The following is a 15,369-nucleotide window of genomic DNA, read 5'->3' on the forward strand; positions in this document are numbered from 1 at the left end:
AGGTGAGTTCATGGAGCTCAGTAGCTTTCCCTTGTGGGTACATTCCCTTCCAGTGCTGGGTCTGCTGAGAAGAAGAAGTCTGGTTGGAAGCTGCATCATTTTTTCCCTGCATGCTGTCTATATGTGGCTTTGCACTGTGCACTGACGCTCAGCATTACACATGTGGAGAGCTGTGTACACATGGCAGAGTCATTTCTGCCTGGTAATTAATAGGCTAATCCAGCTTTTAGAGCAATTTCTTTCATTTTATTTCCATGTTTGGGTTGAAGTCGTTCTGAACAGCAAACAAAGCTGTGCCACCACCACAGGCAGCAGCACAGAACAAGGCTGAAAGTTAGAAGCATTTTGTTTCTGTCCGTGGGTGAGAATTCAGCACAAAGCGACGGCTGCAGCACATTCCTGCCTCAGGAATTGTTTGGCCTGGCAGAGATCCTGAGTCAGCAGCTGGCAGCACAGGCCAGGGCACAGGCACTGGGCTGGCAGGGGCTGAGCCCACTGAGGGCGGCACAAAGCTCCCACAGGTCTCAGAATGGAGAAATCAGGAGCTGCTGGAGGTGGAGGATGGATGAAGATCCTGGTTTCCCTTTCTCTGGGGGTCCCTCTGTGTCAGTGTCCCACGGTGGGTGGGTGCTGGTCACCAGAGCTCTGTCTGGTTCACTCATTTGGGTGGAGTTTCAGTCCTGCCAAGACACAGAATTGGTATTTCAGGCATTTCTATAAAATACTTCTCACTGCAGACGTGTTTTTCTGCAGTGGTGTGGTTGGGGTTTTTTCTTTTCATTTTCTGACAGAAACTTGTTCTTAATTCAAGGGGAAAATGAGGGAGAAAAGAATTTATATTATGAAATTACTTGGTGGAACTGAAAACACTAAATCTTGTGTTTGATGTGAGAATAATTATTTTTCCTTCTTGTGATTTTTTCTTAATTTTTTTTCTTGGAACATACTTTCTCTAGGTTTCAGATCATTTGTTTATCATGTGTCTGTAAATTTTTAAAATGCAACAAGCTTTAGACTGATGTGCAAAGATAATACTTTCATTTCTACTTGAGCCTCATGTGGTTTCAGGAGCTGTTTTTAGCTTATTTGAAATAATTTTTCTTTTCAAGCTCTTTTCTTGGTTGAGCACCTTATAGAAGGGGTGAAGTCCTTGGCTCATTTTCAGATTTACTTTATTATTTAACTAGAGAAATCCTACCTTCATTCTGATACCTTTTAAGGTGTTATTTTGTGGGAAAATAAAATGTCCTGTCCCATTCCAATACTCTTGAAATTGCAAGTGGTTTTAATAGGCAAAAACCCTCAATATGTTGGGATTTTTCCCTTCTCTTAGGATTGTGATGCTGGAGGTTACTGGTTTGGTGTCCAGTACCTCTGTTCCCCACCTGAGGAATGATTTCCTTGGTGACAAATCCACTTCTCCCTATCTTTGGCATTGAATTATTTCCATGTGCCTTGTGAAAAAATGAAGAGAGGAACAGTAGGTAGGTGAGGACGAGAAAGTAACAAAAATTGAAATAATTATCTGTGACCTGCAATTGTTATTTAAACCCCACCAAACATTCAGGGCATGATTGGGAGCTGGAGTAATGGAGATCAGGGAGTGAACATGGTTGGCTGAATTGTGCATCTTTAATGCTTTGTATCCCTGCTAGTGCAGTTCTTTCTCCATTCCTAAGTGTGATTTGTGTGCCACCTGTTTCAACTGCAGTCACTCTCCAGGGACATCAAATGGGAGGCAGCATGGAGGAGCTAAATTATTTGGAGAGGATTCAGTGATTGACTTAAATGTAAAGGGATTAATTGGTCTCTAAACTAGTCAATTAAACCGTACTCCGAAAGTAGAAAGATCACAAATGCATGGCAATGAATAAATTAATGCATTTTTCATGGTTTTAGAATTTTCTACATGTTGCTTAATTTGTTTTGAATCATAAAATTTATTTCATTAATTGTGATCATGCTGCATAATGGACGCATGTGAAATAATTTTGTGCAGCCATCCTCCTAAAGGACAGCTGGCAGCAGGCTTACAGCTCAAATTTCAGTGTGTATTAGGAGGTGTTTGCAGCCTTTGCAGGCTCTTTTACACACCATACAGCAAAGGAGAACAAATTTTCTCTGAGACCATAGTGTAAAATGAGGTTCAGGTCTCTTAAAACTTTCTCTCCATCCTGTGTAGCTCATTAAACCTTGTGCTCTTCAATAGGAGTGTGAAGGGCATTTTATGTCCTTAGTGCTTGGTGCTTGAGCAAGGTGTGCTGTGCAAGAAAATGGGGAGAGATTCAGGACCTTGGCTTTGCTTTATCATTTGGGGGGCGAGGGGTTTGGATTTTTGTTTCATTTTATCAAGGTATGGTTGAGCATTATTTCCTTCCATTTTCCTTTCCATTCAGTAGTGCTGTTGTGCTGTCACATTTAAGAGTTCAGCTGCGAGTCCTGGGAATATTAAAGCTTTCCATCAGTATTCATCTCTCTTCATGTTCTGTAATTGAAAATACTGTGTTGTTATTATAGATTTATAATCATGTAAAGATATCAGAAGATTTGGTTTGTGGGAAGAAATGAATTTAGGGGGGGATCAAGTCTTGCAGCCCTTACAAATTCTGTTTCCAGTTTCCACTTCTAAATGGATGTGAGATGGTCAGGAGGTCCCCAGCTCCCACGTTCTGAGAGCAGGGCTGCTTCCTCACTGGAGAGCTCCCAGTGCTGGTGTTCACCTGCCAGAAAAACTGAACTTTCCTCACTCAGAAGAGTGGGTACCGGGATTTAATGCCTGTAGACTCTGAATTTCTTTTTAAGGTTGTGTGAATCTGTGGCATGCAACTCGCAATATAATGCTTTACTTCTCCTTTTCTCTTGGGGAGCCCACAGTAAGCAGCACACATCAAAACTGCATTAATAGTTTTGAGATTTTGAGAACAATATTCTTATTATTTCTGTGTTGAACAACCTGGGTAATCACAGTTCCCCCTGTTGATGTACTTGCTTTTTGAATGAAACCGATAAATTTAATTTTATGTGGAGTGAACTTAATGACAACAAGAAATGGACGTGTGGCCCTTCTTCCCCTTTGCTTTGCTGGGTTTTTTTTCCCAGGAATCTCTTTTCAGAATGGCCTTAATCTAATATAATGCTACTTTGGATAATTGCTCAGCCTCCATGGGGTGAAGGGGAGAAGGGTGCATTAACCTACATTAGCAGGCAGGAAAAACAAGGCAGTGCCGGCCTTGCAAGCAGAGGAGGAGCCTCTGACGAGCTGGGCTTTATTTTTATAGCTCAGACATGGAAAAGACGCACCATGGTTGTGCTCTGGCTGCTGGCTGTGGTGACAGAGCCTGTGTGCATGTCTGGAGAGCATCCCTGTGACTGAGACTGCAGGAATTTAAATTGGGAGAGAGCAGATGAATTGTTGTGTCTGTTAACTTGTGAATTACTGGGCCCTGTGTTACCATGCCAGTGCTGCTTAACTTACAAAGCAGGGAGAGAAGCCTGGCTGCTTGTGAGAAAATGAGGTATTTGATTGTAAGAAACACGTGTCTTTTCTTCTATAGGATTTTAGTTTTCATTATTTTTGAGCTTCATTTTTAGGATTTGTGTAGAACTAGCTGATTATCTTGAAAGAATTTGGATATAATAATTTTAAAGCTTCACACAACCCCTCCCTAATTCAAACATGTGGTGCAAGCAGGAGTAAGTGGCAGTGGCTGCTTCGCTTTCTTCCCCATGCTATGAGCAGTCTGAAAATGATGGGATGTTCACGTATTATTTCCCCTTGTATCTTGTACCTGCTAGTCAAGGTTCTTGTCAGCTAGTCAGGTTCATTGACAGCTGGTTTTGTTCCTATATTTTTAATTTTTTTAGGTCTCCCTATCCTGGTCTGCACAGCACTGGGTGGTTGTTCCAGCTCGGTGCTCCCAGGTGAGGGAATGTCTGGTTACTGAAGAACTCAGGGCTGTTATTTGTAAGAACACCACGTGTGTTACATAAACAAATAACGTGACCTTTCAGACTCTGCCTCCATAATAACAGAGTAGCCCTATAAACACACAGCAATGCTTATCCACGTCACAGTGTTCATTCAGGTTACAGGGGTTTTGGAGTAGTCATTTCTAACTAATGGCTGTTGAGATCAAAGCCATTTCAAGCCAAAAGAGGCTATCAGATGCATTAAATTTCTAGATTTCAGATTTAATGGTGATATAAATTAATACAGAATTAGGTATTTTTTATTAATTTGTTACAAGTAAATTTCTGTGATGTCCCATGTTGATGCTCTTCTTAAATGTGCAGTTTTGAATCCAGCAGAGCACAGAGCAAATATTGGTGACAAGCTCAGCGGTGGCTTTGAGTGAATCTGTGCTACAAGGACATAGTCAAGTAAGGAATTGTCTAAAGCAATTACTAAGGGATCATTGATGACTTGTGACTTTACTCCTAGAGCAGCATTAATTTATGAAAATGAAGCTCCCAATATGAATGTGGTTTGATACTCCCCCATACCTGAGTGTTAAATACTAATTTTGTTTCTCTGCTGAACATGATTTCATCACTGACTTCACACACAGCTCCTACAATTCAGGTGTGAGACTGAAAACTAGGCTGACTTCATTTGGATAAAGTTAACTGCCCACCAATGGCCAGTGTGTAACACAAATCTTAATAGAAAGGATAATATTTTTACCCGTTTATCAGGGGTAGAGGGAAGCCTTTTTCCAAAGCTTCAGCTCTGTTTGGGTCCGTGACCACAGACAAATCATTTTGACTGTGCCAGTCAACCATCCAGCTGGAGCTGTGAGCCAGAGTAACTGATAGCTGTGTTATCTGTGATAAAACTGCCACAGAAAGCTTCAATTTAAGGGAACCCAGCATTTAAACTTTGCAGGGCCGAGCTGTTAAGGAAAGGTCAGTTTATGCCTTAGGCTGAAAAAAAAAATGGCAATGGTTGGTTGGCGAACCTCCATCAGCGCTCGTCAGGCTTGTGCTGGAGTTTGGGGTTATTAATATTCAAAAGGATTTTTTCAGTCCTGATCTCCAGAGCACAACTGCTCATGACAGTTCTGAGGCCTGGATGGTATTTAAGAAATGCTGAGACTAAGAGCACAAATAGAGGGCTTTTTGGGAGATTCCACATGTAACTAACATGTAACTTATTCATGTGTCATGAATAACTTATGGGGCACATTGAATATATGAGCTTATCTGCCTGCATTCTTGTTTGAAAGGGTATCAGATCTTTCATGGAAATGAATCTTCCAAAGGACCCATTTCAGACCCTGTGTGGAAACAGTGCTTCAGACAGAGAGAGATGGCAGGAGGGTGATAACAGCAGGGATTTTAGGAGATTGATATGCAATTTTTTCTGATGTGTTGGTATTTTGAGTATGCTAAAGCAAGAAATACTGCATCCATTCTGAAAATCTTCTAGTTAATTATAATCCATTTCGTAGTTTTCACCAGCTGATACTATTGTTTTTAGAATACCTGGTTATGCTAGTACAGATACAAGCAAGTTCCTGATTTCTAAGGATATATAAATTAAAAAGCTCAGAATTTCCAGTGAAAAATAGACCTGAAAATAACTTTAATAACCTCCATGTTTCTTTTTTGGTATGCATTTATATAGTACTTTAAAGTCTATATCCTGTAGTACAGTAGAAATATGGTCACAGCAACTTCTGTGTTTTCTAAATAGGGCAGGATCCCATCGTGTCTCATCTCGATGAATTTTAGTTAATAATGAATATAATAAACTTGCAGAATCACTTTTTGGTACTGACATCTTAAATAATTCAAAAGAGTTGTGGTTCTAAATCAGCACTGCTCTGAAGTGTGGCACAAATGTAACAAATAATGGACTCGGTAATCCTCAGTGCCTCGAGCTACATGGTGTGGTACAGGCCTGACTGCATCACTCATCATCCCTCTGCCAAGGGAGCAATGTTCACTGGGATTTCACTGCAGGAATTTTATTTCAGAGATCCAGGAGATCCTTTGGGTTTGGCCAGCTTTATCAGGTATTGATTACATTTAGTAAAAATCAGATTGTATTAAAAAAATTATAATTTAGCACATAAAATTTTTAGAGATCTGAATTTCTGATACAGGGAAACTGTTTATGTTGATCTGTTCTGTGTCTCTACCCTACAACCTCTGCTTGTCTACTGCAGGTAGGATTTTTCTAACCTGACATGCCTTCAATGCTCCTGATGTTGGAGCGTTGGTGGGAGGATGCACAAGCTCCTCACCTGTTGAGCAGCACTGTTGGATTGCTGTGCTTTGATCTGCTGGTTACAATCCTACTGGGGATGGATCCCAGCCCATTTCCAGAGCAGGAATCCTCTGCTGTTCTTTCAAGCGGGTCAAGCTTTCAGCATGAAAACTAAAATCCTGCGTAGCTGTGCTCTGATTTTAATATGTTTATTTTCATATTGGCAAATGCATTGACCAACCTTTTGTGCCATCTGTCGTTGTCCCATATTTCTGAATATATGGGATAAAGATAAATGCTATCCTTGATCCAGGGACTTGCCTTCCTTTTTGCTCCAGGTTGCCTTTGGTATTAACTGATATCAAGAGCAGGGTTTGTCCCTGAATGTAAAGAAAAGAAATACATTGCAGTGGTTGTGGCAGCCCTGCTGCCTGATTTAGTTATTCAGGGTATTATTTTGGATTATTTCTGCAGTAACCATCAGTGGTCTGAGAATGAATTCAGTCCATCTTAAAAATTGTGGGAAACAATTTTAGACCACTGTATTTTGACAAATCACATTTTATGCACATGTGCAGCTAATAAATAAATAAAGCTAATAATAAATCAATAAACCTTGATGCTCAACACACAAAACTTACTTGATACAGAAAAATAAGGGTCTATAGTGCATATTTATGGGACAATTTCACCTATTATACTGTAATACTTTGCTGAGGATCACAGGAATAAAGCTACTCCTCTTGTACATGGAAGGGAATCTCTCAGTGCCAGCACACTGTAGGAGCTCCTTATGCATTTAAATTATTCATTAATAAAAATGGAACCAAATATTGAACACTGCTTCAATACAGTGTAAAAAATATGCTTATTTCTATGTGTAGTTTCCCAGGCAAGCATGGGATGGCTGTTGCTGCAGAACCTGTTCCTCACAGCAGGAGCACTGTCCCTGTTATTAACTCACAGCCAAGCCTGTTCTCTGTTCTGTAAGCAGCCCAGTCCATCTCCAAAAAACCCAAACCTGGAGCTCTCCCGGCCTCAGACACTGGGATAAGCCAGGACAGGAAATAGGAGCAGTTTCTCCCATTTTCCCATCAAAGGACATGACCTTGTCTCCAGTACAGGCTTGATGTGGGTCTTATTCCAAGTGGTCCTGCACTGGAATTACTGCTCAGAACAGGCTGAGGGGATGTGCAGCATTTCCCCTGGACTCACGCAGGTGCTGCTGTTCTTACCCTGCCACACACTGATGGATCCATTGGTAGAATAACCCCCGTGTCCCCCAGGCTGGCAGCTCATCCTGTGTGTATGTTTATACTCAGGGGAGGGTGGGAGGATGCTGAAGATGGGATCAGGGAGGGAATCCCGTTAGGGAGGTGTGTGTTGGCCTTGGCAAGGGCTTTGCTGGTGACAACCGAGGCAGTGTTGAGATAATAAGTCTGTAACACAGCAAGTGTTTAGATAATGTTATCTAAATGCTTGCTGCATTGTGAAACTGTTATCTTAGTGCTTTTACTTCACTACTGGAAAAAGACGATTAATATGTGTACAAATTAATTAAAGGCAATTCATACATATACAAAGTTTCTGTCTGTGCATCTCATACATTTAAAAAAAATCCAACAGAATATGTGAGACAACAAATGGACTTACTGATACCATTATTAAAGATCTGATAGTTCTGGGAACTGATGTTCTGTTCCCTGCTTTTTATTTCTTTGAGTTGGGGAAGAGAAAGAGATAACATGATCAAGAGACAAGGAGTCTTTGCAAAAGCAATATGATTTAATCTGCAGCATGGCCTCCTGTATTCTTATTCTGTGCCATGCAAAAACTAGTGAGTTTGAGCAGAGTTGTATAACCAGACATCAGTTTCCATTGTTCATGAGGCAGCAGTGTGTTCACCTGAAGAAAAGGTGTTTCAGGTGCTGTGATACAGTGAAATAATCGCTCCACCTGGTTTTAGCTGGGTGTTCATTAGCCTTGGGACAAGCTCCAGCTGCTGGGAAGTGTCAGCCCCCAGAGAATGCTGGATCCAGTTGGGCAGGGAGTCCTTACTTCCCAGGGATTGATGTGTGGAGTGACAGAGCCCCAAGCAGGTTCCAGGTTGGTGTTTCCATATTTCAGTGTGGATCTGTGTCTGGGGCCATAGTGGAGAGGACCTGGCTGTGGGGGTCCCATGCCTGGTGCAGAAAAGGGGGCTGGGTGTTGTTGGGAGGCTGTGGCATCCAGAAAACTCTGAAATTGTCTCATGCCTGGAAATGCTTTCCTTTTAGCTTTAGTTGTGGTTTTGAGTATGCAATTTCCCTTAAGCGCCAGAGAATGGCCCAGCTTTTTTTGTTTGCTGCTCCAGGTGCTGCTCTGCTCTCTTGGTGTATGTGAGGAAGCTTTCTCTGCTCACACAGTGGCCTCCAGAGCCCTGCAGCTCCTGCCTGGACCATGGTGTGTCCTGGGGGATCTGGGCACTCCAAGAGTGCATCCCTCCCCTCAGCTGGGCACTGGCACATCTAAGGCCACTCTGCACTGAAACTGAGGCTCTGTCTTCTCTAAAGTCAATGCAGGCAGCCTGTCTTCCCTTCCTTTAGTGGGAATTTGCTCAAGTTCAGGCTTCCCTGGGGATATTTATTTCCAGAATATTGAAGAAGAGCTGATTTACATACTGGACTGTTAATTTCTGTGGTGTTGGAGTGTTAGTGACTGTAGGGGTGTCCAGGTGCTGCCATCTCCTGCCCAGACCCTGCTGTGACCTGCTCTTGTCCTGTTGCTTTAGCAGATTTAAAGGAAACTATTTTATTTTGCTCTCACTTACTCTTCTGTTTCAAATTTGCCTTTTGATGCCCTCTTTTTTGTAGTCCACATTAGACAAATGATTTGACTCTTTTCCTAATGCCTGTGCCTTGCTGCTGCCTCTTTTCTGACATCAGACTTGATGAATCTATTTTGGGGTAACTGTGACTTGAGGGCTTTCAGATCCCAGTCTTAACTTTGAGGAGAATTAAAGCAGCCATACAATTTCTTGGTCAGAAAATACAATTAATCATACACAGTCAGTGGCTTTGTAGACAATTGCTGATAAAATAAAGGAGAAACAAGAGGTTGCCTGCAGCCTGGAGGGCGAGTCATGGGAGCTCAAACTGCTCTGTGGAGAAATAAGTATTTAAAAAATGCTCAGCCCTGAAATTGTTCTAAAAATAGGCTGGATATGTACAAATATAGGATTCTTAAATTTTCAGTGTGTTATTCTAAGGAACCTTTAGTGTCAGTCCCAGCATGTGGTTCCCAACTGCACTTTCCAAGGTGTGTCAGGAGGTTACAGCGTTTGGGACAAAACAAGCTGAGACACTGTGCACTGCATGGCAGCAAGGGGTTTTCAGGGAATGGTTTCAAGTCCTTAAAATAATGATGATAAAATTGATGCCATGAAACTATTGTTTTAATATTCCTCGAATAAGGAAAAAAAATTGGTTGTGTTCAGTTAATTTTTCTGTAGCATCTTCTTCCCCAAATCCTCCAGTAATTGTTACTGGTAGTTTGACTTCCACGTTTGTGGTGTATTTTGGAATCTGTAGGGGGCAGTTTTGACTTTATATAAGATTTACATTAGTATATACATTCCAAACTTGGTTAGGAATTGTAGTATCTTGGCATTTTTTTCATGTACAGTTTGAATGCAGAACAGACAGGGTTCCAGTCAGTATTTATCCAAACCTCCCAAAAAAATGGAAACAACACCTGAATCCATCAGTTGTTCTCCTTTCTCTGCCAATGTTGTGGAGTTTAAATGTAGTCAGGTTTTCATAATCCTCATCTGATTTTTATATGTAAGTAAATGTAATGTTATTTTCTTAAAGTCATTTATAGTAACTGAGGAATTGGCATTCATAAAGTTTATGGGAAGTCCTAAATATTACATTACCAAGGCATTCAGCTACATTTTTAGGCATCTCAAAAGTTATTTGAGGTAATTAAGGTCCCAGAGGAAACGCTGAAAGACAGATAATGCCAGCTGCAGGTGATTAGGTACCAAAGTGAAGGCTTGATTTTTGTGTTGTGGAGAAAAAGTACCTGCAATACTTAAGAGGACACAGATCTTTTGTTACAAAAGGTTATTTGACATTGCTATTTATTTGTATTTCTGTTAATAGATGCCTTTTATTTAAGCAGCTATTTTAATTTTAGCACACAAGTCTCAGTGAATGTAGTGGAAATATTGTTGAAGGTGTGTGCCAGAGTGTTCTGCTGGCTGCAGACCAGTGCTCAACGTTTTTCCCACCTCAGCCTTAGTGCAGCCAGAGTTGGAAATAACATATATTCTGTATATGTTCTATACATTCCACTGGGGGAGATGACATCCTAACCAAGGCAGCTGTCAGGCACTGGGAAAGCAAAGAAAGGTTTCTGAAAAAGTACCTGTAAAAAAGAATTCCTGTGTAGTGTGACCAGAGTGCTGTCACAGTTTTGCACTCTGTTGTGTTTCACGCTGGTTGAAATGTCAGGTACCCATAAAAACTGTTCACTCTCTCTCCTCTGCTACAAATGGGAAGAGGAGGGGGAAAAAAAAACCAGGCTCACAAGTTGAGATAAGGACTGGGAGAAAACACTTTAAGGGCGAAACAGGCTCAAATTTAAAATTATAAAGTACATTCATTAACAGAGGAGGAGTAAAATTGTGTCTCTTTTTGCCCTTTGTTCCTGTGTTAGTGTGTGCAAAGTGAATGTATAGCATAGCTGTGCAAAATTAGCAATGTTTGTATTATTGTGCTTGTCCTGAGCTGGCAGCTCGAGGTATTCCAACAGACTGGGGAGTAGGGAGATCATTTGGAAGCCATTTCATGTGCCTTTCTGGTGGTTTCTGATGGTTTTATCATCTGATCAGAAAAGAGTACAGAAAGGAGGGTGTTTAAAAACCCACAGAGGTAGTGGAGTGGCTTCTCAAAAGCCTGTCAGCTTCAGTTTTTGAACTGGGTTGAAATAAATGTAAATAAAATAAAAAACTTAGTCTGAACATGGTGTTGAATGTTTTTAGGAACCCTGGGCTGATCTGCATTTTGTGTTCAGTTTTTTGTTGGTGCAAAGAGAAGTAGATCTGGTAGAAAAACTGGATATTGATGTTGTTGCTGGACTCTAGTGGGGACCTGAACTATTTGTGTGTTTTGAAACTTTATGTGATGTGAATAGGTTGAATGTACAGTGGAGCTCAGTGGTGGATCAGGTGAAGCCTGGTGCTGGGGCTGTGTGAGGTTTCTCCACTTGGCTTTTATTCCAAGATCTGGCTCACATTTGTAGCCAGAGTGATTTCTTTAGGCTGGTATTTCAGGAATGGTGTGAGCTGTACTGCATGCAGGAATGTCGGGAGGCTGGCAGCACTTACCAGAGCGGGACACAGCCCAGCAGTGTGTGCTCAAATTCTTATTTGTTACTAAAGGAAACTTTCACTCGGGGTCATGGGGACTGCAGGAAGTCCCCAGGCCTTGATCTTTATTATTTTTGGTCTTGAAAGCTGAGCTTCTGGTGGTGACTGGCACCAGAGGGAGCTTCACTCGTGTGTCAGTGCCTCTCCCCTGGCAGAGGTGGTGGGGAGTCAGGGAGGGAAGCAGGGCACGGGGTCCTGGAGTTGGACCTGCTGGGCAAAGGGGCTCGTGCCAATAGCTCCACCAAGTCTGGTCTGAAGGAAAGTGCTGCTGGACTGGGCAAGCTTTATTGCTCTCTTCCTAGAGCTGGGCATGGTTTAACTTGGATCCAGTGCTAGAAATGATCCATCTGATGAAGTCCTTATTGCTGGGTGCGAGCAGTAACATTCATTAATGTTATTCCTTAGTCTGGCATTCAGGGAAGAGAGATGGGCTGATACTGTATTTGTACACCTCTTTCCCCCATAATTAATTGTCTGTACTCTCAGTCTGAAGCTATCTAATTCTGTGATCTCAGTTACTAATTGTGGTATTAGTTGATTCTCAGTTGAAAGTTAGTGGCATACATTGCCTTCCGTCCAAAACGAAACAAATCTTTTGTCTTCCAAGCTCTGATTTGGTGTATTCCTTATCCTCACGGTGTTTGTGGGTAGCTGTGAGTGTTGCAGAAGATTCCACGTGATTTTTTCATGCCAGAGCACTTTGCAAGACACTTGAGAGGGTCCCTTGCTGGTCCCAGTTTTTTCCCTTCAGTTTAACAGCAGCCACACACAAGACCCACAGTTAAATCCTGTAGGAAGCTTGCAGAATCCAAAGTGTTTCTGTGTATATCCTAAAGACAGGAGCTGAAAATAACAGCTTTGCTCTCTGCTTTGGAAATGCTGACCTGCTGCTCATGAACTCTCTGCAGACATTATCCCCACTTGATCTTACACCAGATCTCTCATGAGGGGTTTATTCATTAAAACCTTTATATTAAAGGCATTCACCCTGTGTAAGGAAACAAATGGGCTTTGATGAAATAATTGGACTTTGCTATGATTTTGTATTTCTTGTATGTGAAAAATGCATTGTTCAGGAGGTTTTATTACATGAATTTATTTGCTTCTCTTCTTGGGGTAGGATAGAAATACCTGGAGTCTGACCCATTTTGTCCCATGTCCTGTTCCCTCCCTTCCCCTTCATGTAACTTAATGCTCAATTTATCACTTCATCACCCAGGATAGTGAAATTGCTTTCCTTTGTGAAAACTGAAACATAACATAACCTTTTATTTAGAGGAATTATTGTTGCCAAGTACTTCGGAATTGTGGATGGCAGCAGTAGGGAAGTGTAGCTGTTACCTGTTATTTCAGTAACCTTTTCTCTCCAGATTTTTCTCAGCTGAACATTTTTTTCTGGTCTCTTTTTGTGGTAGGATTTGAGGCTTACAGAAAAGGAACTTGAGCTACAGGATGACAGGTTACTCTGCCCAATGTGTGGACTCGGAGATTTAGTGAGATTAGAGCAGCTCCCAATTCTAGACCATCAGTGCCATTATTTAGAAACAACTGGCAGCAATAGCAGAGCAGTTAGCTGTCTTAAAACACTAAAATGAAATGGTTATAGTTGCCTCTGGTTTTTCTTCTTGGTGCAGGTAGTGAGAGCTGAGTGTAAAACACAGGTTAGGGCTGGCCCTGTGCCAAAGCCAACACCCATAAAATTGTGTGCAGATCTTGAATTGGACAGAAAAATCTCGCACACTTACTGCAGCTCTGTACATTTTTAGTTTATTAAAATGATTATTAAAAACATGAAATGTACTTTGTTTTCTTTTTTCTTGTGGCTTTGTAGCAAGGAATATTTAAGCAAATAGTTTGCTGTGACAGAAGCTATGCTATGGGTAGAATGGAGTGAAAACATTTTCAATACCATTCATTTCAAGTTAAATATGGTCAGCAGTGGCAAATCCGTGGTTCACATTAGGTTGTTGACAACTTTCTCTTATATTCACGTGCTTTTATATTTTTTAATCAAGATTCCCATGAGGTGTTAGGCAAACATCTTTCCTATTCCTTTGTTATTCCTTTTAAGCTGGACCGCATTGTGGGGTGAACTTCAAAGAATTTCTAAAGACCCATAATTTTACTGCTTGGATTCTGGTTAAAATCCCATTTATTTGTAATGAAACAAGTAGGAAAACACATCAATGAGACAGCTGCCAACATTGTCAATTACTTGTCTGGTGATAGATTCCTCTGTCATGTGATTAGCAGCAGGCAGTGAGCCTCAGAAGAGGCCAGGAGGGTGTGTGCTTGGCCTCCAAGGCTCTGAATTTCCCTCCTGGAGCCCATTAAACAGCATTAAATGTTTCCTTTTGTCTCCTCTGTCCTTCAGCGAACACTTGTCGTGTGCCTTCACGTTCTTCCTGCACGGGGAGAGCAACGTGTGCACGAGCGTGGAGATCGCGCAGCACCAGCCCATCTACCTGATCACCGAGGAGCACATCCAGATGGCACAGTCCTCCCCCTCGCCCTTCCAAGGTACCCAGCTGCCCGGGACATCAGCCATGTGGGGATCGTTCTCCAGAACTTTCTGTCCATTCACACTGTTGGTAACCTTACATGCCAAACAAATCAATTGTTTCGGTTTTAAAAAACTCAGTGTTTAAGAAAGTCAGTGCACCCATGTGATTTTCTGACATGGTGTCTCTGTGAATCCGATGTGGATTCAAATACTGAGCTGATCTGGTTCAGGAGTGCTTTTCATTCATACTCTGGCAACTATTTACTATTTTATTTTAAAAACAAGAGGTGGGTGGGTGTGAAAATGTAGCAGAAACAATGAAAAACCTGATGTATCTATTATAAAACTTGACTATTTATTTGCCAGTTTAAGAAATTAGAATTTTACAGAATTAAGTTAATGGCTTAGTAATTCATAATGCAATTTTCATGTGATGCTCTAAAAAAAAAAAAACTTTAGAATTTTGAGTCATTGCATTATGCTGTCTTTACAACAGTCTGAAGTTATAATTTCAAAGCAATTAAAGCAAGAAATCTTAGTCAAGTTCAACAGAGTAAAAAACACCCAGAGACACATGAAATGATCATTTATAGAGATGTTACTTTATAGAAGCTTTATTGAAAACAGTTTGTGTCTACATGTAAAGTTTTGACAGAGGCTCAGGCACTTCAATCATACAATTTATTTCAGTGAGCTGAATTCATGTCTCAGGTCAAATACAACTAAAAGCAAAACTGAGTCAGAATGGAAATACCTATTGTTAAGCAAGTAGTTTTCCTTATTTGTGTGACTCTTCTTTGTGTATTATTTATCCTTTTTAATGCTGAAAAGTCTCAAATTTCTATCCTCTCTTCTTTCCATGAGTGCTCATCCCTGTTTCACTAGACTGGGGTTGCTGGAATTTCATTTGGTGTGGAAGTTATGAACCCAAACTTCCATGGGGTCCTGAGTTAGCTCAGGAGGCCTCAGTGCTCTGTAGGTTTGGATTCACACCTGTACTGGGTTTTGCAGTGGCTTTCCCTGGACCCTTCAGTCCTCATGGGATGGAAGAGTGGCTCTGGCAGGAGCAGCCCTGCTGTGGGACCATTGTTTGTTCTCCTGCAGCGCTGCTGAGTCCTTCAGGGCTGCTGTTTGTTGTGTTGCAGCGCTGGTGAGTCCTTCAGGGCTGCTGTTTGTTGTGTTGCAGTGCTGGTGAATCCTTCAGGGCTGCTGTTTGTTGTGTTGCAGTGCTGGTGAGTCCTT

General features: G+C 41.5%; 1 protein-coding gene across 1 annotated transcript in view; it reads left to right on the forward strand.

The window, feature by feature from the left end:
* The window catches only part of MED13L (mediator complex subunit 13L), a 180,243-nt gene that overhangs the window by 122,288 nt on the left and 42,586 nt on the right, over positions 1 to 15,369 (forward strand). Inside the window, exon 5 of the mRNA XM_058851285.1 lies at positions 13,999 to 14,144. Coding sequence (XP_058707268.1) covers positions 13,999 to 14,144 — 146 coding nt within the window. The remainder of the gene's footprint in view (positions 1 to 13,998; positions 14,145 to 15,369) is intronic.

This window comes from Poecile atricapillus, chromosome 16 (genome assembly GCF_030490865.1).
Source record: "Poecile atricapillus isolate bPoeAtr1 chromosome 16, bPoeAtr1.hap1, whole genome shotgun sequence".
NCBI classification, from domain to species: Eukaryota; Metazoa; Chordata; class Aves; order Passeriformes; family Paridae; genus Poecile; species Poecile atricapillus.